At 40.4% G+C, this 27,190-nt stretch overlaps 1 protein-coding gene across 1 annotated transcript; it reads left to right on the forward strand.

The window, feature by feature from the left end:
* Positions 1-20,962: 20,962 nt before the first annotated feature.
* LOC307102450 (small ribosomal subunit protein eS26-like) lies at positions 20,963-25,212 on the forward strand (the record flags this gene model as incomplete). The annotated part of the gene is made up of 2 exons (XM_079776017.1): positions 20,963-21,338; positions 25,190-25,212. Exons 1-2 carry the CDS (start codon positions 20,981-20,983, stop codon positions 25,210-25,212), a joined length of 381 nt encoding a protein of 126 aa, XP_079632143.1. The 5' UTR covers positions 20,963-20,980.
* Between the last annotated feature and the right edge of the window lie 1,978 nt (positions 25,213-27,190).

Below are 27,190 nucleotides of genomic sequence, written 5' to 3' on the forward strand. Positions count from 1 at the left end.
TTTGATCCTCACAGAAGTCCTGGAGTAGGTAGATAGGAGACTTGGTTGAATCCTATTTTCTTGTCATTAGCCAGAAAACGGAGATTTAGAAAGCTTAGAAACTTGACCCGACTGAAAAGAAGTAAGAAATGGCAAACCTTGAAAATGACTTCAGGTTTTCTCACTGCTCAGAATATAGTCAAACATTGCTGCAGTTAAATATTTTACCCTTTGTTCTCCCTGTGTGATCTACAATAATAATATGCTTCATGTTGATATTTACTGCTGTGTTGCTGACAATTACCTGAAAGAGAAGTTGGGGTGCTTCACTGGGCTGGAAAATGTTTAGCTAAATCAGAAAGCAGGTCTAATTAAGCAAGTTTATCTATACTAATAAAAGCATTATATGCTAATTGACCATCATTCCATGATAAAAATGGCGGCACCCATAGCCACAAAGATGGTGGCGCCCATAGCCACAAAGATGGTGGCAGCGGCCTCGAAGGTGCCCCGGCACTCCCTCTCCCTCTGCCTCTGCCACCGCCGAGAGAGGCCCGGAGGTGCCTGGAGCATATGGGGTGCTGGGCTTGTTTCAGTTGCCATGGCGCTCCCCCTCTGCCACTGTGGAGGGCGCCTCGCTCAGTGGTCGCCCTGGCAGGGAGGAGGATGACTTCCTCTTCCCTGCTGTGAGTCTCCATGGAGGCAATGAGGAAGAAAGCTTCCTCACAGGCACCCTCGCAGAAGAGGGGGAGCACGTGGGGTGCTTGGATCTCTGTGGCTGCCACCGCTGAGAGAGGCACCCTCTGAAGAGGCAGAGGGGGAGTGTTTCTTCATCGCCACTGTGGAGACTGACAGCAGGGAGGAGGAAGTCCCATCCTCACAGAATCAGCCAGAATCAGCCGTTGGTCAGACAGCTCTCAGTGGCCTGACAGCAAGGACTCTCATTCACCTGCATCTCAGACCATGACAGCAGGGAAGTGGGACTATGTCTAAAGAACAACTATTGATGCAACGTAGCTCTGTAGCCAAAAGATGCCGGCATTATCGACAGAAAATGTCTGAAGAGCAACGTGTGTCTGATCTTGAAAGAAGGCGGCGCCTACAACAGAATGTATCTGAAAAGCAGCTATTGGAAAAACGTTGCTCTGAGGTCGAAAAAGGCCAGCATCATGCCAGTATTTGCGATGACTATTAATAAATCACAAGGACAAACTCTAGACAGAGTAGGCATATTTCTACCTGAACCCGTTTTCACACATGGTCAGTTATATGTTGCTTTCTCTCGAGTTTGAAGAGCATGTGATGTTAAAGTTAAAGTGGTAAATACTTCATCCCAAGGGAAATTAGTCAAGCACTCTGAAAGTGTTTTCACTCTTAATGTGGTATACAGGGAGATATTAGAATAAGTTTAATCACTTTATCAGTCATTGTTTGCATCAATGTTGTTTTTATATCACATTTTTGCTGTTTTCATATGTGTTTGTTGATATATCATTTTGTTATTGTTTATTTATTAATAAAATTGTGTTATTTTCATACACATTTTACTCATTTCCTTTCATCTTTCACACTTCTATTATAGAGAAAGGGCAAATAGCAATATTAAAATATTTCCTTTAATTAATTCCCTTTTAATATATTCTATTGATTTTTTACAGAGAGGAAGGGAGAGGGACAGAGAGCCAGAAACATCGATGAGAGAGACACATCGATCAGCTGCCTCCTGCACACCCCCCACCGGGGACGTGCCCGCAACCAATGTACATGCCCTTGACCGGAATCGAACCTGGGACCGTTCAGTCCGCAGACCGACACTCTATCTACTGAGCCAAACCGGTTTCGGCATAATTCCCTTTTAATGTGCAAAAATTTCGTGCACCAGGCCACTAGTCTATATATATATATATAAAGCTCTTGCTGGCGCCAATCCTATGCGGGTGTTTTGATCTGTCATTGTCAATTGTGAATTTGGTTCACACTTCTATTATAGAGAAAGGGAAAATAGCAATATTAAAATATTTCTTATAATTAATTTCCTTTCAATGTGCACAAATTCGTGCACTAGGCTACTAGTACAGAGTATAATTATACAACCTTAGGATCAACTAGATTATGTGACTTTACAAAAGGACTCAGTTATTTATGAATTGGATAGGGGCTAACTTAATTCCTGGACATATTTGGTTCTTCCTTTATCATTTGTCTTCTTCTCATTTATTACTATAACAATTTAAGATTTTTTTCTTATTTTCAAAGCTCACTATTGTTCTTTAATGATTGAAAAAAAAGGTGAATACACTGTTTGAATTAAAAAGCTATCTATATCTATACATCTTTTCTCTTAAAAAGTTCAGGAAACTTAACATTGGCAACTTAACATTTCAGTAGTCTAAAAATTACTAAACCGACGGGTAAAATAAAGAGAAGAGTTATGGTTGAGAGGGGCTGATTCCCTGATGAGACTAAAACTACCAGAGCCTTTTCAAACTGCATAAGTTTGAAATAGGAGTTAAGATATCATTATTCATTTATTATATGATCATACTGAAGAAATGTGGACAGAATGGGGATATTTATTATTAATAGACATAATGCTTGAAATGGTTTGATATAATCTGGAACTAAAATAACAATAAGAAAACCAAATGTCAAGATACAAAAGGCCAGTTAACCACCTCATCTATTAGTAGTTTCATCCTTCATTCTTCAGGACAAACAACTTGAATTTTTGACTCCTCTTTCTCTCAGAACCTGCATGCAATCCCTTACCCACTCCTGACACTTGACCTTCTTAACTGATGCAGAACCCAGCTGCTCCATCTCCACCATCACTACTGGACTCCCACACTCCAGTACAAGTCGCTTAGATTCTCAGCCATCTTTAGCTGTTTCTCTGTTCCTGCTATTGCCCCCTTTTGTCCTTTCTAAACAATGGCAACCATTTAAAATGTGTCAGATAATGTTACTTCAGATCAAATCCTTCAGGTGACTTCTTGACTCACTGAGAGTAAAAGCTAAATTCATTATAATGGGACTAGATGACAGGGCTAGTTGCCCATCACACATAGCTCCCTGTCTTATCTCCCATTATTTTCTCCATTCACTGCATTCCACCATCCGTTCCTCCTCTCTTCTGGGGTATATGAGCCACAGTTCCCTCCTCATAATCTTCTTACTCGTGTGTGGTAGGACTTAAGACTCCCAATCGTTAAGATCTTTATCTAAATGTCACATTATCGAAGAAACCAAGATGGCGGCATAAGGTATACACCTGTACGTGCTGCCTCTCACAACCACACCAAAACTACAACTAAAAGACAAAACAACAATCACCCAGAACCACGGGAAAACTGGCTGAGTGGGAGTTCTACAACTAGAAGGAAAGAAAAAAGTGCATTGAGACTGTGTAGGAGGTGCAGAGGCATGGTAAAGCAGAGGTACAGAGGCGCGCGCGGAGAGGGCTGGCAACTGAGGATGCGGTTGTCTTTTTCAAGCGGGAGGGAGACACAAGCTCCTGACTGCTCTGAACTCCACTTTCCGGTGAGACTCTGGGGACCCAGACTCCTAGGGGGAGAAACTGGACGGTCTGGCATCGGGTCGGAAAGTGAGGGTGGCTTTCTCACAGAGGTGCATGCAGGAATCATTGTTTACTGCACTGGGGCGCAGGACATGGGGATGCGGAAACGTGAAGACGTGGAGAAGGCTGACTGGCAGCCATCGCTGGTTGCCACACCCTAGTGATTCCCTGAGACCCAGCCCCGCCCAATTTACAAACCCACTGGAGCTGTGTGCAGAGGCTTTTGCATATGAATGGCCTGCCCTTTTGCAGCTTAACCTAACAAATTCCAGCTGGGTCAGACAGCTCCAAAACTTCCAAACCCCAAACAAAGAGGAGAAATCTGCATATCTTGCTGTAGTGTCTGCTGGGTGGCCTCAGACAGTAGCTGACTTGCACCTCCTTGAAGATCCAGGAGCCAGTGTACCTAGTGGTCAGTGTGAGACAACACCAGATTTCAACTCTTCACATCCATAAGTGACACACTCAAGAGGCAGACTCAGTGAGCTCCAAAGCCCCACTGAAGCAAGTCCTGCCCCATAAGGGTGTCTCCAGCACTGCAGTTCTTCCATTATAGACACAGCTGATACTCATAGCCAATTGGCCTGGAGGTCAATTCCTCCCAGTGTACCAACAGCAATCAAGGCTTAACTACAACAAGACTGTGCACCCAGCCCACAAAGGGGTGCACCAAGAGTGTCCACCTCAGTTGATTGGGGAGGCTGAGCAACTGGGCCCTATAGGTCACCTACCACACAAAGCCACTCCATCAACACAGGAAATCAGCCAAAATGCAGAGACAAAGAAACATGTCACGAATGAAAGAAATGGAGGAAAGCAAACTACTGGAGATAGAGCTCAAAACGACAGTTATAAGGTAATTCAAGAATCTTCTAGTAACCACCGAGAAACTTAGTGAGACTTCCGAGGAACTTAGTGAGACCTTCAAGGATCTTAATGAGAATGCCAAAAAAAAAAAAAAAAAATGGAAAAGGACCAGTCAGAAATTAAGCATACACTGTCTGAAATAAAGAATAATATACAGAAATCCAACAGTAGACTAGAGGACCCCAAGAATCAAACCAAAGATTTGAAATATGAGGAAGCAAAAAACACCCAACCAGAAAAACAAAAAGAAAAAAGAATAAAAAAATATGAAGGTAGTGTAAAGAGCCTCTGGGACAACTTCAAGCGTACCGACATCTGAATTATGGGGGTGCCAGAAGAAGAGAGAGAGCAAGATATTGAAAACCTATTTGAAGAAATAATGACAGAAAACTTTCCCTACCTGGTGAAAGAAATAGACTTATTCATCCAGGAAGCACAGAGAACCCCAAACAAGAGGAATCCAAAGAGGACCACACCAAGACACATAATAATTAAAATGCCAAGAGCAAAAGACAAAGAGAGAATATTAAAAGCAGCAAGAGAAAAATAGTTAGTTACCTACAAGGGAGTATCCATACAACTGTCAGCTGATTTCTCAACAGAAATTATTCAGGCTAGAAGGGAGTGGCAAGAAATATTCAAAGTGATGAACAGCAAGAACCTACAACCAAGATTACTCTACCCAGCAAAGCTATCATTCAGAATTGAAGATCAGATAAAGAGCTTCACAGACAAGAAAAAGCTAAAGGAGTTCATCACCACCAAACCAGGATTATATGAAATGCTGAAGGGTATTCCTTAAGAAGAGGAAGAAGAAGAAAAAGGTAAAGATAAAAATTATGAACAACAAAGTGACAACAAATACATATCTATCAACAAGTGAATCTAAAAATCAAGTGAATAAAAAATCTGATGAACAGAATAAACTGGTGAATATATTAGAATCAGGGGCATGGAAAGGGAGTGGACTGACAATTCTCTGGGGGAAGGGGGTTTGAGGGGTACAGGAAGAGATTGGACAAAAATCTTATACCTATGGATGAGGACAGTGGCGGCGGGTAAGGGCATGAGGGGGGATCAGGTTGAGGTGAGCTATGGGGGGAAAAAGAGGAACATTTGTAATAATTGGAACAATAAAGATTTATTAAAAAAAATAAATGCCACATTCTCATTAAGGTTTGTCCTTATTTAAAATTTCAACACCCTTCATCCACTCTGCTTATTATCCTTCCTTTATTATTCTTTATTATCACCAGCTTACATATAATATATATTTTATTTATTCATCTTATTTCTTTTCTGTATTTTTCCTTTGTAAAAACGAACATAAGGAAAACTTTCTTCAATGTCATGTTTAAGATCTGACACATAGTAAGTGATCACTGAATATTTGTTGAATGAAACAATGAATAGTAGGAATTTTTAATTGTGTAGACTTGCAAAAATCATAAAAGCCCTTTGACTTTTTGTTTTTCATGCTGTGCAATGGGAATGCTACTGGCTCTATTTCATGGGCTCTTTGGTGGGATTAAAGGGAGGGAGGAAGGGAAAGAAAGGAAGAGTGAAAAAGGGAAAGGGAAAGAAAAGAAAGTTGTAAAGCTATGACTATTTAAAGCAGCTGGGTTTGGGGCACCATTTTTGGGTTTTGGAAAACATGCTAGGACCATACACTCTCTGCAAACTAATGTAAAATGTGCTCTCTGCTGAACTGGATTATACTTTCTCAGCTGTAGTAACTCAATTACCTTTAGAAATGATAATTTTGTTATTAAAAGACTTTGTATTAATAAATACTAGTACACTATCATATATAGTAGCCCCTTCCTATCCATGCTCATTTTCAGTGGTCAACCCTGGTCCAAAAATATTAAATGGAAGATTTCAGAATTAAATAATTCACAAGTTTTCAGTTGTGCACCATTTGGAGTAGCCTAATGAAATCTCACATTGTCCTGCTCTCTGCTGCCTGGAATGCTATCTTTTGCGAGCGTATCCACACTGTATTCGCTACCCGCCCATTAGTTACCAACTAGCCATTGTGACGATCAGATTGACCGTCTTGCTATCTCAGTGCTTGTTTTCAAATGACCCTCATTTTACTTAATAACAACCTCAACATGCAAGAGTGGTGATCCTGGAATTCAAATATGTCAAAGAGAAGTCATAAAGTGTGTGTATGTATAGGAAAATACATTATATATACATTATATAGTTCAATACTATTGGCAGTTTCAGACATTTGCTGCAGGTCTGAGAATATATCCCCAGTGAATAAGGGGGAACTACAATAGTTATGAAGTCTACTATAATCTGCTCTCATTTGCTTTCCTGCATCAATTCAGTTAATCCCTTTAATGCTTCCTCTAGTCAGTGTTTTCATTTTTATTATTATGCCTTGATATATTCCCAGCCTTTCAGCTGCTTAATGATCCCAAGGATCTGAAATCCAATTCATCACTAGAGAAGCAGGGAAGTATGCTCAAATGGAGATTTGATTATCTTTATATGCATTAAGGAATTAAATATTTAATGAAAAAATTGCACCATGAAACTTGAACACTCTTCTCTAATATTTATGACAAATTTTCTCTCTAAATCTGCTTTGTTGTTTGTTTTTTTAATCAGGATGAATTAATTTTTATAGCGTTTGCCAAGTTTTGGTCTTATTTTAAAGAACATTTTGAGTTGGACTGTTTATGGAGTAGCTCCCAAGCAGCATTAGAGTGAATGTGAAATAGTGAAATCATTCTAGTTCTTATCAATGAGCAACTATTGCTTCAGCTTTGATTCTTTCCATACATTTCCTTAGCTCATGCTAAATTTGTCTTTTTTTTTTTCAAATGGGAGACATTTATTGCCTCGCCCAACTCCTTGACTGCTTCCCCAGTGCTGAGTTCTCTTATTTTCTTTGGAATTCCTCTCCATGCAGTTTTTCTCCTCTTTAATATCCAGGATCTGGCCAGACATTGAAAACACTGCTATTAAATATTCTTTCTTTAAATCCTGTAATAACATTGGCTTACTGCAAGTCTCATGTGAATGTTTTATTCAAACAGTGATTTCTAGCTAGTTCCTACTTTCACTCCATGTATTACACCCATGGTGATAGCCTAAACTTTGTTACCATCTATTACAAATTAGAAATCTTAAGTTTCAGCTCCTCTCTTGCTCAAAACTGTTTTCCCATCCAGACTTCTCATACTGTTATCAGAGAACTGTGCAAGTAGAATTTCCATTAAACTTGAAATAACTATTATATTAGTTTAAGGTGTACAACTTAGTGATTAGACATTAATATAACTTATGAAGTAATAACCCTGATAAATTTAGTACCTTGTACATACTTACTATAATAGTATTGAATATATTCCTTATGTTGTACTTTATACATCCCATGACTATTTTTATATCTGGTAATCTGTACTTTTGAATCAATCTTAATATTTGTCTTTACTACTTCTAAACTTCCTATTCTTAGATCAGGTAAAATGCTTCAGTTATGTGCACTATTGCAAGTGAAAATTAAGGGAATCTAAGGTATTTTTCCTAAAATCTTTTCCTCTTCTGTTATTCTTATCTCAATTAATAGAGAACTTAACTACCCAGTCATCTATAGCTAGAATCTGGGGAAACAATTTAAATCCTTTATGTCCAAAAACTTTATATCATTCATGAAATTCTAATAATATTTGTCTTCAAGTATTTCTCAAGTTTTTCTTATTCCCTCTCCCGACTCTTCTACTGCTGATCTATTTCAGCCCTTAACATATCTTATCTAGGTTATCTATATTATTTGAAGTGGTTTCCTTGCCCCCAGTACTAATACTTTATTGCCAACAAATTCATACCTATATCACTCTTCTGCTTTAAAACCATCAGGTGCCTCCTCTATAGCCTTTGAGACTGAACTAAGAGAGTCTTTTCTACACCTCCACAACATTTTCATCTGTATCATAGAACCAAGTACATTATATTGTTATTTTATTTTATTGGATAACTTATTGCCACTAAATATAAGTTCTTGAAAACTACAATTATGTCTATTCAGTTGTATGCTATCAGAACTTCTGAGAAAATTATTGCTTAATAAGAATTTGATAAATAGAATATGTCATTCAGATTACTAATAGCAAAAAACCAAACAATTTTTATAGCAAGATATAAAACAAAGTGATAACTCACAAAATTTAATTAATATCTGTATATATATGAAAATACAATGCACATCCTTTCGAATAAAGAGGGAATATGAAAATTGACCATCACGCCATCACAAAGATGGTGGCGCCCACAATGGAGGTGGGGTTTCTGTAACACAAGAGGGCTGCACCCACAGTGGAGGCCAAGTTCCCCTAACGAGCCTTAATGAGCAATCAGCAGGGACCTGAGGTTGTGTGGCACTGAGCCCAGGCAGGGGACCTCAGGCCACGCCCCCCATCTGGCAGGGCTTGATGTGGGACCTCAGGCCATGCCCCCTGCCCTGTGGGGCTTGATGGGGGACCTCAGGCCATGCCCCCTGCCCCGGCGCCGGGCCGGGGACCTCAGGCCATGCCCCCCGACTCCAGCACTGGGCAGGGGGATCTCAAGCAATGCCTCCCCCCCAGCGCCAGGCCAGGGGACCTTAGACCACGCCTCCCACCCAGCAGGGCCTGACAGGGGACCTCAAGGCATGCTCCCCACCCCAGTGCCAGGCCAGGGGACCTCAGGCCATGCCCCCCGCCCTGGCGCCAGGTTGGAGGACCTGAGGCTGTACCCCCCTCCCCCCTCCGCCTTGCAGGGCTTTATGGGTGTGGGGCCGGCCAGGTCTGGGTCTCGCATGATTTTGAGGTGCACACGGGTGGGAGGGGACTTGACTCTGGGTCCTGCGGCATGCCCCAGACTCTGACAGGAGGGAGATTTTCATGTACATTTTGCTAATTTTCTTTCATCTCTGACACTTCTATTATAGAGAAAGGGCAAATAGCAATATTAAAATATTTCCTCTAATTAATCCCCTTTTAATGTGCATGAATTTCATGCACTGGGCCACTAGTTCAAAATATTAGGCTTTAGTGCTGAGTACTTAAGCTTATATACTTCCATATAAGTTGATGGTTTATCTAGGTCAGGGGTAAATTGTGCTTTCTTCAACATATAAATAAATCTAGTCACAGAGGTTTTCACTTGACCCTGAAAATATTTGTTGTGTCAGTTTATATCACTATCAAAAATGTTTATTATGAAAAGAATGCAATGGCAATGTTAAAAAATTTTGAGTTTCTGTTTTATTTGTTTTCTCATTTTCCAGATAAATACACACTGGCAATTTCATAGACCCCCAGATTATTTACATGGCCCCCTGCATGATACAGTGATCAAAGAGTAATTATTGCCTATATGTAATTATAGCTTCATTTTTTTAGTCAGTGGCTCCAAACAATTTTGACACACCCTACTCCCAAACAGAGGACATTGGACAATGTCTGGAGACATTTCTAGTTGTCACAGCTGGAGGAGGGAGGTGGGAGCTACTAGTTTCCAATGGATAGAGGCCAGAGATGTTATAGACATCTTACAATGCACAGGGCAGTCCACAAAAATTTCAAAATGTTCAATGAGATCACTAAGAAAACCCAAAATGTGAGATCATTAAGAAAACCCAAAATGTGAAACTAGAAAACCCTGGTTTAGACATCATCTTATGTTAGAAAATACTCTAGTAGAGAAAATCATATTTCATTAATGTATTTACCAAACACTTAATACTGACTTTTATCATAGCGCATTGTATTAGGTGCTGTTGGGAACAAAATAAATCAATTCCATAAGAAACCTGCTTTCAAGGAGCTTTTAGTCTAGTCTAAGAAAAGACTTATTTTATAGATCTGATTATTATATTATGTATATTTTCCTCATCTAATATATGTCTTATATGTAATTTACTTATCTAATATAACACATATATACATACACATATATAGAAATATAAATAAATAATAGTAAAGCTAAAATATAGTTATTAAGGAATAAAATTTTTAAAGTATATGGGAGTTTGAAGAATTATTTCAACCTAAGAAAGAATCAAGAAAAACTTTTTTTTTTTAATACTCACCCAAGGACATGCTTAGAGAGAGAAAAGGAGAGAGAACTATCAATCAGTTTCACACCCCAACCGGGGATCAAACCCACAACCCAGGTGTGTGCCCTGCCTGGGAATCAAACCTGGAAACCTTTCCATGCATGGGACAGCGCTCAACCAACTGAACCACTCCAGCTGCGCTCGAAAAAACTATTGAAGGAAACTTTACTTTCATTTCATCTTAAGGGATTAGTAGGATTTAGACATGTTAATTCAGGGATAAGAAATTTCTAAACTCTGTAATAAAAAATATCAAATCTTCCTCTATTCATATATTTTTTTATTTTTTCCTCTATCACTACATATATTTCATTCAAACATTTTTGTACTACTTAAAATGATCAAGTGATAGTCTCCAATAAAATCAACTTAATTAAAATTATTCAGTAAATATTATTTTTATGTATTTATTTATTATTTGTTAATATAGTTTGTTGATTTTTTTTTTTACAGAGAGATAGGGAGAGGGATAGAGAGTTAGAAACATCGATGAGAGAGAAACATTGATCAGCTGCCTCCTGCACACCCCCCACCGGGGATGTGTCTGCAACCAAGGTACATGCCCTTGACTGGAATCGAACCCGGGACCCTTCAGTCCACAGGCCAACACTCTATCCACTGAGTCAAACCAGTTAAGGCAGTAAGTATTATTTTTAAACATATTGCTAGACTCAGGAAATACAAAAGTGAATTTTTTGAAAATTTTAAATTAAATATCTATATGTATATATTAATATCAATTTCCATATGTGTAAATGTTCATGGAAGCAGAGCTGGATGAGCAATTGATTCATTCATGGGAGAACATAACAGATAAACACACAGAAAAGATGAAATTTGGGCTGAACATTGTTGAATGAGTAGAAATTTGAAGACAGAGGGAAGAGGAAAAGGCTCCACAGTGTATGAGTAAAGGCAAATGTGGGTTTCTTTGGAGAATGATGCTGGATAAATATCTGGAGATCAGGGAGTAAGTGGCCTATTTTCATATTAATTCAGCTGTGTAGCTTCTGCATAAAGTTTAATTAGACATTTAGTTTCATTGTCAACAACATAATCTAATACTAATTATGGCATTTTATTTTCTTTCAAATTCAGAAGCCGGGAATATCACATTTAGCACTCCATTTTATGTGTGTGTGTGTGTGCATGAGGGAGAAAATATTTGTCTTTTGTTTTATTTTATTTTTAATAATTAACTCTCTCCATTTACTTTCTCTGACCACCTGTCTGGAGCTTTCCTTTGAGACTGAGATCCTGTGATTCATCCCACGCTCCAAATCATGTTTAATACTTGATATTTCTTCGTTTGACACTTGATACCAATCTGAGACACCGTGCTGTGTAATCACAGTAAGAACTAGATTGTATGGAGATGTTCAAGGGTCTGGCTGCAATCATTGGACAACTTTAAAGTCTGAGTGGTAGAAGTTTACAGTGAGCCTCATTTTATTATTTCCTTTAAAGCTTCTTCTCAGAGCATATGGAAATTTTATGTCATAGAAAGTTAGAAGGTGGCCCAGACTCTTTGTTCTTACTTATTCTTCACATCTAAGCAGTCTTCACATCCTGAAGACCCTGCCTCCTTAGAGTCTGTCTCATTTACCTGGCTGCTCATTCCTACAGGGAGCCCTTGGTTCGTGCTTGTACAGGGGCTTCTCCGAGAGCTCGTCACCAATGGCCTGCATTCAGCTTTCATTTTTAATCCTGCAGAGGAGATTTAGAATGCAAATATGTTCCCTTTGCTTCCTTACTTAAAACTTTCCATGGCCTCCACTGCCTGTGGGATAAAATCCAAACTTCCTACAGACATGCACAAGGGCCTTCAAGTCCTCATTCTGGCCTTGTCACCAGCCACAGTCCTTGCTCGTGTCCTAACACCCTGAATATGTATGGAATAGAGACAGCTGCTGCACACGTCACGCCATTCAAGCGGCTTGTAGCAGACAGGCAATAACTCCAGGGGAAGACTCACTGCCCAGCTGTTAGGAGTGTGGGCAACTTATGGTGAGCAGCTACACCTCTTTCATGCCTGCCCCAGCTTCTGAGGGGAGTCATCCTCTTCTCAGGGTGGCCCCAGCCAATGGCTGAGTAAGACTATGGTAACCAGGGCCTGGGCCCTTCTGCCCAATGCAGGATCCTCTAACGAGGCATCTTTGCTCCAGAGCTTGAACTATAACAGTTCATTCACTTGTTGTATTCTCCCAACACCTATTCTTTCCAAGGACATGCCACATGCCTGATTATACTCCATAAATTTAGTGCCTACAATTATATTGACAGATTTATGCAATTGCTGATTAAACAGGTTTTATTCATTATGTATTAAGTGAAAAGCCCTGGGCTAGGTGCTAAAGATATAGATGTGTATAAGGAAAATAGTTTTTGCCTTCGTTCAGTATACATATGCATGGGAAAGCTAATTACACAATTATTTATCTTTACTAGCATGGAAAGTATAAGGAAAGGCAGTTAAAGGATTATAGGGATATAAAGTAGGATGGAACTGACATAGTCTGAAGGTTTGGAAAATTGCTTTGAGCAAATGTTATATAAGGTGAATTTTGGAGACTGAGTAGGAATTAATTAACTGAAGTAGGAGGGAACATAATAAATGTTTATTGGATGAATAAAATACTGTAGTTTATGTCTGTGAAACTATACTCCAGAGACAAATACAACAATTTTTATTGGCCACATCAAATATTTCTTTATTGTGACCAATAACATTTAGTATATTTTTCTTTCATGGAACATCTTTTATTTATATCTTAGCTACTATCTCCACAAAATTATTTAAATGTATTTTTCTAGTTGTAAATATGTATGGTTTCAAATCTCAAAGTATCATGTGCTGATGGTTTGAGAGCTTATATGAGCCTAATGGAGTCTTAAAGCTATTATATTCCATGATTTTTTTAATATAATTTATTTTTAAGCTCTTAAATAAACCATCAAAACAAGTATTTACCAAGAGGATTGATTCTCACAAATGTTGTTTATAGCAGAAAGCCAAGAATATATTTTTATATTCTGGCAACAGACTCTTCAATTGTAATGGCACTTCTATAAAATATATGAAATAAAATGTTTTTTGCTAAACCTCTCCTGCAAGTTCTAGGTTCATAGAAGTTACTAAGTAGTTATTTGTTTTAATTGATGACAATTGAATGGCTGAAATGTAAAATAATAATAATAATAAATTTGGGGATAAAGAGCTCCTGGAAATTTGAGAGTGTAGCTTAAAAGATACCAAATATCTGGCTCGATTAATTTTTTATTTCATCATCATGTTGTTGGCTGGCCTCACACAGACACAATCTATTGCTATTGTTTCCTTTTTCACTTTACCCCTTATGCCTCATTAGGCTTGGAATAAAAAAGGGCTACCACAAATAAAGCTTAGATCAATCATTCCCTTCTAGGCTAGAGTAAGCAAAATCAATCACTGTCCATTCAAGTGGTTCTCGGCTATTGACTTTAAACTTTCCAGATCTAGAGGTTACTGTACTGTTAATTGCACTGAAGTTGAATGTTTGTGCTTTAGCATATTACTTAGCCATCTTTAGAGAATACACTCTACTATATCTCTATTAATTTCTTATGTCTACTGATGAAGGTTGGGGGTCTTTAACCTGTGATTGGAAGCCAGATAATATTACCCCTAAAGCATTTATGAATAGCTCTTACATAAAAACTCTTAATTTTCTGAAGAATTTATAGCTTTTAGTTTCCAATCTCATTGTATATTTATTTTAAAGCTCTCTATATATGGGAAATTGGCCATAATATATGAAGATACATTTTTAAAAACACATATGAAAATATATTATTTGTATTGTATTGTTGATACTTATTATAAAAATTTATTTTCCCTAAAGTCACAATTATTAAATCTAGTAGTAGATTATTATTCCAAAATATTCATCATATTAAGAATTGTATATAATTTCTTATTATGCCTATCATAGGCAGTAGGCATTACAAATTTAGGCTGCTGCCGAGAGAAAATCAGAAAGTAATTAGGAATATCACCAGAGTTATAAAATCCTTTACTTAAATGTTCATTAAACAAAACTAATATGCTCTTTTTGATACTGAAAAATAATATATTCTTATTGAGAACACAGAAAATGAATACCTTGAACTTATGTATTTTCCTAGTTATAATATTTGCTCAAATATAAATAATTTTATAGTAACAAAATGGGTGATCACCAGAAGATTATTTATCTATGTGTGTAATAGCTAAGAGCTATCTATTTTGAGCTGTTAGGAAGGAAGAACTACAGTGAAAATCCACTTTGGATTATCAGAACATGTTTAAGAAAACCATTTGATGACCAGAATAAGGTAAAATATACCAAAAATACAAACAGTACATTTGGTTTAAAGAAACATTAAATATGGTTCATTCTTGTTTTTTCAGTGTGTGTGTGTGTGTGTGTGTGTGAAATTGTGTTTCTATTTCTTTTTTTTAATTTATTGATTTCAGAGAGGAAGAGAGAGGGAAAGACAGATACATCAATGATGAGAGAGAATCATTGATCGGCTGCCTCCTGCACACCCCCTACTGGGGATCTAGCCCACAACCTGGGCATGTGCCCTTGGCCAGAATCAACGTGGGACCCTTTAGTCCGCAGGCCGACACTCTATTCACTGAGCCAAACTGGCTAGGGCTGTGTTTCTATTTCAATGAAGGAAAATCTAATGTTCTCTCTAAGTGTAATTATTGCAAGTTTAAGCTATAAATGTATTGTAAATGATAAAGCTATGACAAAGCAATGTTTTTGTTTTTTTAACTAGGAGACCCTTTTCTATAGGTGTAAACAAAGGTTAGTAATGGATCCACAAATATGTAGAAATTTACAAAAGCTTAATGCAATTCATACATTTAAATGCAAACAGTGGAATACAATTATAAAATTATTAATGCTCTTTGTAACAAGTTAATAAGTATACAGGTACTGTTTCTTTTTGCCTTTTCAACAAAATTCAACTTATAATTAAGAACCTCTGATATTCTGATAACATGTTTAAATTTAAAAATTTTTTAAAGTACATACCCCTTTATGTCTAGGAATAATATAAAAGTTAAATCGGTTTCTTAGTAAATACAAGATAATTGGAAAAAAAATTAAAATATTTTTGGTATGGAAACATGAAAGAAAGGAAAGTGCTAAAATCATTCTTGGTGGGAAAATTTGGCTAAATATATAAATTCAAATAATATATATATTTAATATAATGGCACCATTCTTATTTTTATGTGTTTTATATTTTAGAAATAATTAATATTTATACAATTATATATTTATTGTTGCCATTTTTCTATTTTTTTTTTGACTGATTTTGGAGAGAGAGGAAGGGAGGGAGGGAGAGAGAGAGAAACATCTATTTGTTGTTCTACTTATTCATGCATTTATTGGATACACAATTTAGGGCAGGAACAGTTGTACAAAGGCAAAGGGACTAATTTTTGCTGTTTTTAGTCCAACATGGACTGCCGGGGGATCATTTTAGTGGAATTGTGGGTGAATATTTAGAATTGGGAGTATTTGGAGAACATTTAAAAATTATTTTTAAATTGTTTTATTTTGGAAACCCGTAGTTATTTCTGAATATTTCAAAAGATTTGTATATAAGATAATTGTCAGAATCCTATATATTAAAACACTAATATGCAAATTGACCAAACTTCGGAACAACTGGTTACTATGATGTGCACTGACCACCAGGGGGCACACGCTCAATGCAGGAGCTGCCCCCTGGTGGTCAATGTGCTCCCACAGGGGGAGCTCCGCTCAGCCAGAAGCCGGGCTCACGGCCTCTCCTGCCTTTGAGGTAGCGCTAAGGAGCAGGGAGACTGGCTTCTGGCTGGCGAGCTCAGTGGCAATGGCGGGAGCCTCTCCTGCCTCAGTGACAGCTCTAAGGACCCCTCTGGGGGATGTCCACCTGCTGGCTTTGGCCTGTGCAGACCTAAGACAGCAGGTGCACATCCCCCGAGGGGTCCCGGACTGTGAAAAAGTGCAAGCCAGGCTGAGGGACCCCCACCCCCAATGCACGAAAGTCGTGCACTGGGCCTCTAGTATTCAATAACATACTACATACAGACTTTATATTATTATTCTTGCCTTGTGTTCTCAAAGAAAATTACATTACAGGGTCAATGTAATCTATCAATAATTTTGAATTTTTTTGATCTACCTCAAGTCAAATTATTTTTAATTTCATAATGTAACTGACATTCTTAATATGAGCTGCTGAAAGTTCAACTCTACAGTTTTTACTTACTTTCACTTTTATCACTGACTCTTGCTTCCTGGCTTCCAACCTGAGACCTGTAGGCATCACTTTTTCTTTCATTCTTTTCAATACTTTGAAGTGTTTAGTCATTCCATTATTCAATCAGGAGAATAAATATATTGGAGGTAGTGATTTGAGCTATGAAACTCAATCTCAAGAAACAGTTTCTAGTTCAAGGATTTAATAAATCTCTAGTGTCAAAACAAAATTTTATCCTTATATGATGTTATTCTTTATAAAGAAGTTTTTATCATTTCTCTGAATTTAATATGTACAATTTTGTCTTCCAACAAGTCAGTTTGCTAATGGAGTAAGGGCAGCTACCTGCTTTTTCTCTTTACTTGGTGTTGTGATTGTATATTTACTAGTATTCATTTGTTTTCCAGAGTAAAGATCTGTGGCATTCATGTCAATGAAGACAACCTGGCTGTCACACCACATACTAGTTTTGCAGCACTGACGTCATTCAATATTTCCTAACGTGTAACTTTTTAAAAATCTGTTACATGATTATGATCATAAAACATACATGGGTGGTTTCAGGGGATAAATAAGACAATGTAGGTAAAGTACATAGTAAATGGTTCAATCAATGGCGTAGTATATTAGCAATAACTATAACATTAGTTATGTGATTGGTCATTTATTTAAATACTAGAGGCCCAATACACAAAATTTGTGCAAGAGTAGGCCTTCCTTCCCCCAGCTGCTGGCACCAGCTTCCCTCTGGCACTCAGTACCTGGGCTTCCCTTGCAGCCCCGGCTTCATCAGGAAGGTCATCAGGAAGGTTGTCTGGTCTAATTAGCATATTATGCTTTTATTAGTATAGATTAGTATAGATAATTTATTCAGTATTTTTGTGTCAGGTAGTGATAGGTCCAATAAAAGATAGATAAAATCTAGTCACTCAAAAGGGAGATAAGCCCAAAAATGATAGTATTACTGACTCTACAAATTTTCCCAGAGTTAACCATGACATGGGGACATAGAGACAATAACATTCCAACAACAACAAACCAGCCTCAACTTTGAGCATTTTGGACTAAAAACAGCATGCTAAGTAGGGAGAGCCCCTCCAGTCAATTTGCCATTTTGTAAAATTAGTTCTGCTCCAAAGTGTGTAACCAATGAATGCATAAATAAATGGAACAACAAATCAAATTTTATTCTCTCTCTCTTCCTCTTTCTCTAAAATCAATGAATAAATTTAAAAAAATAGAAAAATGACAAGTATAGAGATAAAATTATATAAATATCAATGACCTTTAAAATATAAAATAAGTAAAAATCAAAGAACAAGAATGGTACCATTGCCCTGGACAGTGTGGCTCAGTGAATTAAGACTTTTCTCATGCACCAAGAGGTCTCATGTTTGATCCCTGATCAGGGCACATGCTGGGGTTGCAGGCTCAATCCCTAGATCTGGAGGCAGCCAATAAATGTTTCTCTCTCATCAATGTTTCCCTCCCTTCCTCTCGCTCCAAAATAAACAAAACACATATTTTTAAAAAGAATGGTGCCATTATATTAAATATATATTATTTGTATTTATATATTTAGCCAAATTTTCCCATCAAGAGTGATTTTAGAACTTTCTTTCATTTATCCATACCATTCATGTTTTAAATTTTTCCCAATTATCTTGTATTTACTAAGAAACTGGTTTATCTTTTATATTATTCCTGAAAAGTAAGAGGTATGTACTTTAAAAAAAACCCACAAAATTTAAATTTAAACATGCTATCAGAATATCAGAGGTCATTAAGTATAAGTTGTTGAAAAGGTAAAAAGAAACAGTGCCTGAATACCTATTAACTTGTTACGAACAGCATTGATAATTTTATAATTTTATTCCACTGTTTGCATTTAAATGCATGAACTCATTAAGTACTTTTGTAAATTTCTACATATTTGTGGATCCATTACTACCTTTGTTTACACCTATAGAAAAGGTTCTCCTACTTAAAAAACATTGCTTTGTCATAGCTTTACCTTTTACGATATGTTTATAGCTTACACTTGCATTGATTACACTTGCAGAGAACATTAGATTTTCCTTCATAGAAATAGAAACATAATTTCACACACACACACACACACACAATGAAACACCAGAATGAACCATACTTTAATATTTCTTTAAACCAAATGTATTGTTTGTATTTTTGGTATATTTTACTTTATTCTGGTCATCAAATGGTTTTCTTAAACACGTTCTGATATTCCAAAGTGGATTTTCATTGTAGTTCTTCCTTCCTGACAGCTCAAAATAGATGGCTCTTAGGTATTACACACATAGATAAACAATCTTCTAGTGATCACCCATTCTGCTACTATAAAATTATTCATAATATTTGAGCAATTATTATAACTAGGAAAACACATAACTCTAAGATATTTCATTTTCTGTGTTCTCAAGAAGAATATATTATTTTTCAGTGTCAAAGAGAGCATATTAGTTTGTATAATGAACATTTAAGTAATGGATTTTTATAACTCTGGTGATATTCCTAATTACTTTCTGATTTTCTCTCAATGTATGTCTCTAAATATAGAAAACTAAAATAGTTCTTACTCTGATGTATAAATGCAAAAACAGATTTTCAGTTTTCTTGTAACTATATTTTATATAGCCTTTTTATAGTTGATTAATTTTCTCAAAATCAGCTGATAGATAAGTATCATCTTACTCAGGTAAGTTTGTTCTAAAATAAGCTTGCTTAATTATAAGCAGTAATTAGTATAGTAAAAAAATTATAGCTTTCTGTAATCAAAATATTTAATTTTTTTTCTGGAGTGAAATCTTTCCTGAATAGAATAGAAATCAAAACCAAACTAGTAAGTTACAAAACAAAATACATTTTTCTTTTAAATGAATTTTAATCCATCATTTGAATAAATTTACCATAAGTAAAATCTACATGATCTCATGAATGTTATAAACAATGCTTTGTTAAATGACAATCTCTTTAAAAAATGAGTCTCCTGCCCTGGCCAAGTGTTTCCCTTGGTGTTATCCCATGCACCAAAAAGGTTGTTGGTTAGATTCCCTGATAGGGTACATACCTGTTTCAGGTTCCATCCCGCCTTGGAGCAGGTACTGGAGGCAACTGATCGACGTTTCTCTCTCACATGGATGTTTCTCTATCTCCCTTCCTTCCTCACCCTCTAGAATCAATAACACAAACAAACAAACAAATAGTAATAAAAAAAAGACATATTCATGAGTGAAGATTTAAAAAAAAAATGTCATTTACTCTTGAGCTCTATACTTTTCACATATTTTTCTTTCTTTTTAAAAAGAACTATGTTTTTATTTATTTCAGTGAGAGAGGAAGGTAGAGGGATAGAGAGATGGAAACATGGATTGGCTTCCTCCTACCGAGGATCAAATCTACAAACTGGGCATGTGCCCTGATGCAGAATCAAACAGGGGACCTCTTGGTTCATGGGTCCATGCTCAACCACTGATCCACACCAGCCAGATGTGTATCCTCCCCTACTCACCCTGACCGGTGATCAAACTGCAACCTGGGTATGTGTCCTCACTGAAATCCAACCACCAACTCTTATGCCCCTTCTTTAGTGGTGACTCTAACTTCTGAAATAGGAGAAGTAATGAACACAGAGGGGATTAAAGATTGAGGCAGTCATTGGAAGTTGTGCACATTTAGAGTTTGTACAAGCCTGAGTTTTTAGTCCCATTTCAGAGTCAGTTAAAGACTTTAACATTTCCGATATGCAATACACCTTTCTGCAGTTATACACCTGCCTCTTTAGCATGTGGAATGCAATGATTTTTCATGTGCTAGAGAACCAGTAATTAATAACTTTGCAATTTTCAATCTATCTTTATTTTCCACTATAGTCATAGTGACAAAATGTTAAGACCCATTCACAATTGTGCCTTTATTGCCTAAGAACTTGAGTAAAGGTCAAAATATTTAAACTATGTTACAGACTCTTTAATGTTCTCCCAGTGTGCTAGCAAAAGTCCTTGCAGTCTGTACCTCTGGCATTTCTGACGTGAATTGAACACACATGTATGACTTTACCTCCAATATACTAATGAGAGAGCAAATACCTGTATTAAAAGTTTAGTGACTTGCTCTCTCGGGTCCTCGTTTCCAAGATGACCAAGAAAAGAAGGAATAACGGTCGTGCCAAAAAAGGCCGAGGCCATGTGCAGCCTATTCGTTGCACCAACTGCGCCCGGTGCGTGCCCAAGGACAAGGCCATTAAGAAGTTTGTCATTCGAAACATAGTAGAGGCCGCGGCCGTTAGGGACATCTCCGAAGCGAGTGTCTTCGACGCCTATGTGCTTCCCAAGCTGTACGTGAAGCTGCATTACTGTGTGAGCTGTGCCATTCACAGCAAGGTAGTCAGGAATCGATCTCGTGAAGCCCGGAAGGACCGAACACCCCCACCCCGATTTAGACCTGCGGGAATGAAACAGACATCTGGGGAGAATCGAGAAGATGGCGGCGGAGGTGAACGGCTGATCTGCTGCCTCGCATGGCAGTTTTGGAAAAACAACTAAAAGATGGACTGGTGAGCGCGGCGAATCCTGCTCGCGTCTCCCCAGACCGGGCGGCGGCTCCTCTCAGCCAGCACCGCAGCCGGGGCCATGAGCTCGTGGGCGCCGCGGCAGCTGCTGTGGCGGCGGCCGCGGACTCGGCGCAGCGGCTCTCGGTGAAGGAAGAGACCATCTTTCTGCGAGACGGGCCCACCCGCGTCACCGACCTGGCCCAGCTCCCCACTGAGATCCTCGGGGCCCCGGAGACCGCCAACACCGACTTAGAGGATTCTTAAGACTTCCTGTCTTACACTCAAGTCCTCTAGCCATTTTGAGAGAGGAGAACTAAGAAGGCAGCGATGTCAAACAAAGGAACTTCGCGCACAGCAATTTCAAAGTTAAACAAAGGAACTTCGCCGCGCACAGAGCGTCTGCCACCCAGAACCACAGGAGAGCTGGCTGAATGGTGGATTTACAGCTAAGAGAGAAGAGGAAAGAGCGAACTCTGGAGAAGCTGAGGTGCGGAGGCGCGTGGGTCGGGGGAAGGGACTTGTGGCTTTTGTTCCAACCCTAGGGGAGATTAGCTCCCCAGACGCCTGCGGGGAGAGGCTGGACTCTCGGCCTTCCTGTCGGAGAGTGGGGGTGACTTCCTTGTGGAGGTGCGCCCAGCAATCAGTGTTTGCTGCGCTGGAGTGCGGAATGAGGGGGCTTGGAAACGTGGAAAACAGAAAAAGCAGACTTGCAGCCAGTGCGGTTCGCCTCACCATGGCCTGGTGGCGCCCTGAGGCCCCGCCCCGCCCTGAGACCCGCCCCGCCCTGGGACCCGCCCCGCTCGTTTTGCAGGTCCGCCCCGCACGTCTTGCAGGCACACCTGGGCTCCAAGCAACGGCTTTTGCATGTGGGTGGCCTGCCCTATGGCAGCTTGACCAGATAAACTGCGGTTCTAGTCGGACTGCTCTAGGGACGCTCAGACAGGAGGAGGAAACTGCAGTTTTTGCCGTAAGTCCTGCTGAGTGGTCTCAGGTAGTAGCTGACCTACACACCATTGGAGACCCAGAAACGAGGGCATCTAGTGGTCGGTGTGAGATGACACCAGATTTCAACCACTCGCATAAAGGACACATTCCAGAGGCAGAATCAATGAGCGCCAAAGCCTTGCTGCACCAAGACCCGGCCCATAAATCTGTCTCCTACATAGCAACTCTTCCTTTATAGACACAGAGGATCTGCACGGCCAATTGGCCTGGAGGACAATTCCTCCCAGCGACACCAACAACAATCAAGACTTAACTATACAAAGGAAGACCAAGATGGAGGCATAGGGCAGAAGCCTGATTGCTGCCTACACAACAATTTTGAGTCTACGACGGGAGAGCGGAGCAGACACCATCCAGAACCACCGGAGGGCTGACTGAGCAGACGCTCTACAACTAGAATAAAAGAGAGGGGTACTCGGGATGATGCTGATGCCGGCGACCCAAAGATCACACTTTAAGAACTACGGCTCAGACGACACAGTGGCGGCCTGGAACGTGCTCGGCGCAGTTCCCCCGGCGGTCTCCGGCTGAGGGGAAGGCCCCACTCGCTGCCGAGCACGGACAGACGAGCCCCTGGGAGACATGGGGTGGGAGACTCCGCGCTTGCTGACCTCCGAGTCCTTCAAGAATCTCAACGCCCCGGAAGCGGCCAGGTGCGCACGCTCGGTGACTGGCCACCGCTGCAGACCCAAGGGCCGACGCAGCCACCCCGGACCAGCCCGCTGCCGCGCACCGGGCACACCGGAGCTTCGCCGAGCCCGCCGCCCAACGAGTTCTGCGGCGGCTGCCCTGGAGCTCTAAGAAAATGGCCGAAGGAATTACTGAGATGGAATTGACCAACAGGAAATGGGATCAAGAAGACAAAACCCCGCTGGGTCCCGGATCCGGGTAAAGCTGCGCGCCCCTGGGTCCGGGTGAGGCTGGGAACTGGGTCAGGGTGAGTCTGGGTCCCGGGTCCGGGCGAGGCCGTGGACCCCTGGATCCGGGTGAGTCTGGGTCCGGGTCCGGGCGAGGCCGTGGGCCCCTGGATCCGGGTGAGCCTGGGCCCCGGGTCCGGGCGAGGCCGCGGGCCCCTGGATCCGGGTGAGCCTGGGCCCCGGGTCCGGGCGAGGCCGCGGGCCCCTGGATCCGGGTGAGCCTGGGCCCCGGGTCCGGGCGAGGCCGCGGGCCCCTGGATCCGGGTGAGCCTGGGCCCCGGGTCCGGGCGAGGCCGCGGGCCCCTGGATCCGGGTGAGCCTGGGCCCCGGGTCCGGGCGAGGCCGCGGGCCCCGGGTCCGGGTGAGCCTGGGCCCATGGATCCGGGCGAGGCCGCGGGCCCCGGGTCCGGGTGAGGCCGCGGGCCCCTGGATCCGGGCGAGGCCGCGGGCCCCGGGTCCGGGTGAGGCCGCGGGCCCCTGGATCCGGGCGAGGCCGCGGGCCCCGGGTCCGGGTGAGGCCGCGGGCCCCTGGATCCGGGCGAGGCCGCGGGCCCCGGGTCCGGGTGAGGCCGCGGGCCCCTGGATCCGGGTGAGCCTGGCCCCGGGTCCGGGTGAGGCCGCGGGCCCCTGGATCCGGGTGAGCCTGGGTCCCGGGTCCGGGTGAGGCCGCGGGCCCCTGGACCCGGGTGAGCCTGGGTCCCGGGTCCGGGTGAGGCCGCGGGCCCCTGGACCCGGGTGAGCCTGGGTCCCGGGTCCGGGTGAGCCTGGGTCCCGGGTCCGGGTGAGGCCGCGGGCCCCTGGATCCGGGTGAGCCTGGGTCCCGGGTCCGGGTGAGGCCGCAGGCCCCTGGATCCGGGTGAGCCTGGGTCCCGGGTCCGGGTGAGCCTGGGTCCCGGGTCCGGGTGAGGCCGCGGGCCCCTGGATCCGGGTGAGCCTGGGTCCCGGGTCCGGGTGAAGCCGTGCCCCCCCTGGGTCCGGCCGAGACCAAACCAGAGGGAGTCGGACCTGCATTATCACCATTTGTCCACCATCCAGAGCTGAGGGGTCAGTGCCGCCATGTACTCATAAGGAACTGGTGGACATTGATATTGGGTCTCAAAAGAACTGTTGGTCCAGAAAGAAACTCACTACAGACTGATTTTTTGCCTGTCAGCATAACTATTATTGCCCGTCGCACATTCAATTCTTATAAGTACATCTCTAGTGACACATGATTTCGCTCATCTAGGGGAAATGATGAACAACATGGACTGATGAACAAGAACAGAGCCAGAAACAAGGAGGCACCGATCAGACTATCGGGCCTCAGAGGGAGGATAGGGGAGGGTGGGGGGAGAAGGGAGAGATCAACCAAAGGTCTTGTGTGCATGCATAAGAGCCTAACCAATGGTTAAGTTCAACAGGGGGTTGGGGCATCCATGGGGAGGGGTGTGGGATGGGAATGGGGGGATGAGGACAAATATGTGACACCTTAATCAATAAAGAAATTTAAAAAAAAAAAAAGTTTAGTGACTTACCAATTGTTCTTTTGTTTGTTTTCTGTGTGTGTGTGTGTGTGTGTGTGTGTGTGTGTGTGTGTGTTGGATTTCTTAAAGAAATCAGGATTTGTGTCATTAAACAAGGCTGCTAACCTCACCTTCTGCATCTTTCAATTAGTAATAAAAATACTGTAGGCTAGCTGTTAGAATTAAATAAGATTTGTTATGTACAGCACCAAGTAGAAGAATGCCTCAATGCAGCTCACAAGATAATATTTACTTAACTTCATAATTGTTATAACAAACTGCATGTAAACATATACTAGTTACTAGGATAAAAAACAACAACAAAAAACTAAGACAATCTAAATTGACATGCTTTTACTTTTTCAGGAAATTTTTGCCCAGGAAGATAATATGGCAATAAAAATATTGTTTGTTTCAGAAACTTCCTGAAAATCTACTTAATATGAATAATAGACTACTCCATTGGCCTGCCTTCTCAGGGCAATACATTATGCAAGAAGTGAACTCATTCTCTTATCTAATGAATGGTCATTCATCAAGACACCTTCAAAGCCCTTGTTACTGACTAATAATTCTCAATTATTATATCATGAATTATGGATTGTTATATTAAAAGACCACCCTAAATCGGAGTCTAATCCTTGTATTATCTACCCACCTGCCTTTCAGAGACACTACTAAGACCCTGCCAATGTCCATTACTGCCATAAGTAACAAATTCATCTTTGCTTGGCTAACTGCTTATTTTGGTGGACTTTTTAGAAAGTCAGCTGTTGAAAAAGATGATGATAATAACTATACTAACATTTATGCTTTTTTGGTAGTAATTTATTTTCACTAGTCATTTGTAAATTTAACAGCTGCATTTTTTACCTTGCATTTTTACCTCATAAACTGGGAGTTCTCTATGTTCATTTTAACTTTATGTTTCATAAAGTTAATGTCATGTAAATAAGTGGCTAAGTTGGGCTAGAATTCCTATTTTTTACTTTCTACCTATTGCTGTAACATATGTTTTTCTTATTATCAGTGTCCTCTTTCATAGGTTATTTTCTATAGTCATCTTCCCCATTTAAAAAACAAATTAAAGAATAAGGCCAAAATAACTAAAGACCACATAGAGCCCCTTTAGTCTTGGCAACATTATTTTAACCCATAAATATGTGAAGTTGTCATCTATTTCTAAGCCAATATAGTGTCAGAGATATAAATTTAATTTATTCCTACAACATGAAGATATTTCAAAAATTTGGCATTGAAAAAGGTCACAGGGACCTCAAACGCTATGAGTCAAAGCTTCACTGGTGATTTACCTTCACAAAATATCCTCCCCCCCTCCCACTACCACCACATAAAATTTTTGCTAAAAGAATGTAGTTGTCTTTGTCAAGTACTTGGAAGAAACTTCTTTCATAACAAGTGTACCTAAAAAAGGTCACTTACTTATTTTGTAAAGACTTTATTTACAAAGAGTCTAAAACTTCTTGTGCAAGATGCAAGGGTGTACAAGAGAATGAGGGCTTCTTTAAAGAGCTAGTTACTCTGCACACATAAGTATAAGAATGTAATAAAACATGTAATTCCTCTTCAGAAATACTTGACATGCAGTCTTTGCTAAAATGTCTGCTTTGATACAACCTCAATTACCAACTACTTATTAACCTTCTAGGAAAGAACATTCCAAATTTTGTCACATAGTTTCTGTCACAAAGTAACTACTGCATTTTACAAATGCTAATTTAAAAAATTATTGGGGTCTATTTATGGTGTTTCGGGTGGTTCTTACCATATAATTATTCACTGGTATATGTAATCATCATAATATTGGTCAAGAATTAACTAAATGAAGTCTTGAACCATTCTACAACAACCCTTGTAGGAGAATATATAATGACTTAATGATAAAAGAAAACATTTTACAATAATGGTTAAATGTGGGTCCATTTTCAGTTCATACTCTGAAGTAAGAAGAGGGTTTTTATACTGTCCTTTTTACACTACAGGGGGAGAGGACTCAGCCATCTAAGGAGAAAATTACAGATTTTGGAAAAAAATGAGCAGAAATAGTGCTCTTAGATGTGAGTTGCAGATTTGGGTCATTATTTCTAGGCTGTCATTAATAAGGAAAGGAAATCATTAGAATTCCACAGAGCACTATGAGCAAGTGCCTAATCAAAGGCAGTCTTTAAAAAAAAGGTTTTTTTGTTGAAAGTATTTTAGATGTCCCCCCTTTCCTCCCCATTGCCCCCTACACCCTGCTCCCATCCCCTTGCTAGGCCTTCCCTGCACTATTATCTGTTCATGGGCTATGCATATATGCATATAAGTTCATTGGTTAATCTCTTCCCTTTCCCACCTCCCTCTGAA

This window comes from Cnephaeus nilssonii, assembly GCF_951640355.1.
Source record: "Cnephaeus nilssonii genome assembly, chromosome: 1".
Lineage (NCBI taxonomy): Eukaryota > Metazoa > Chordata > Mammalia > Chiroptera > Vespertilionidae > Cnephaeus > Cnephaeus nilssonii.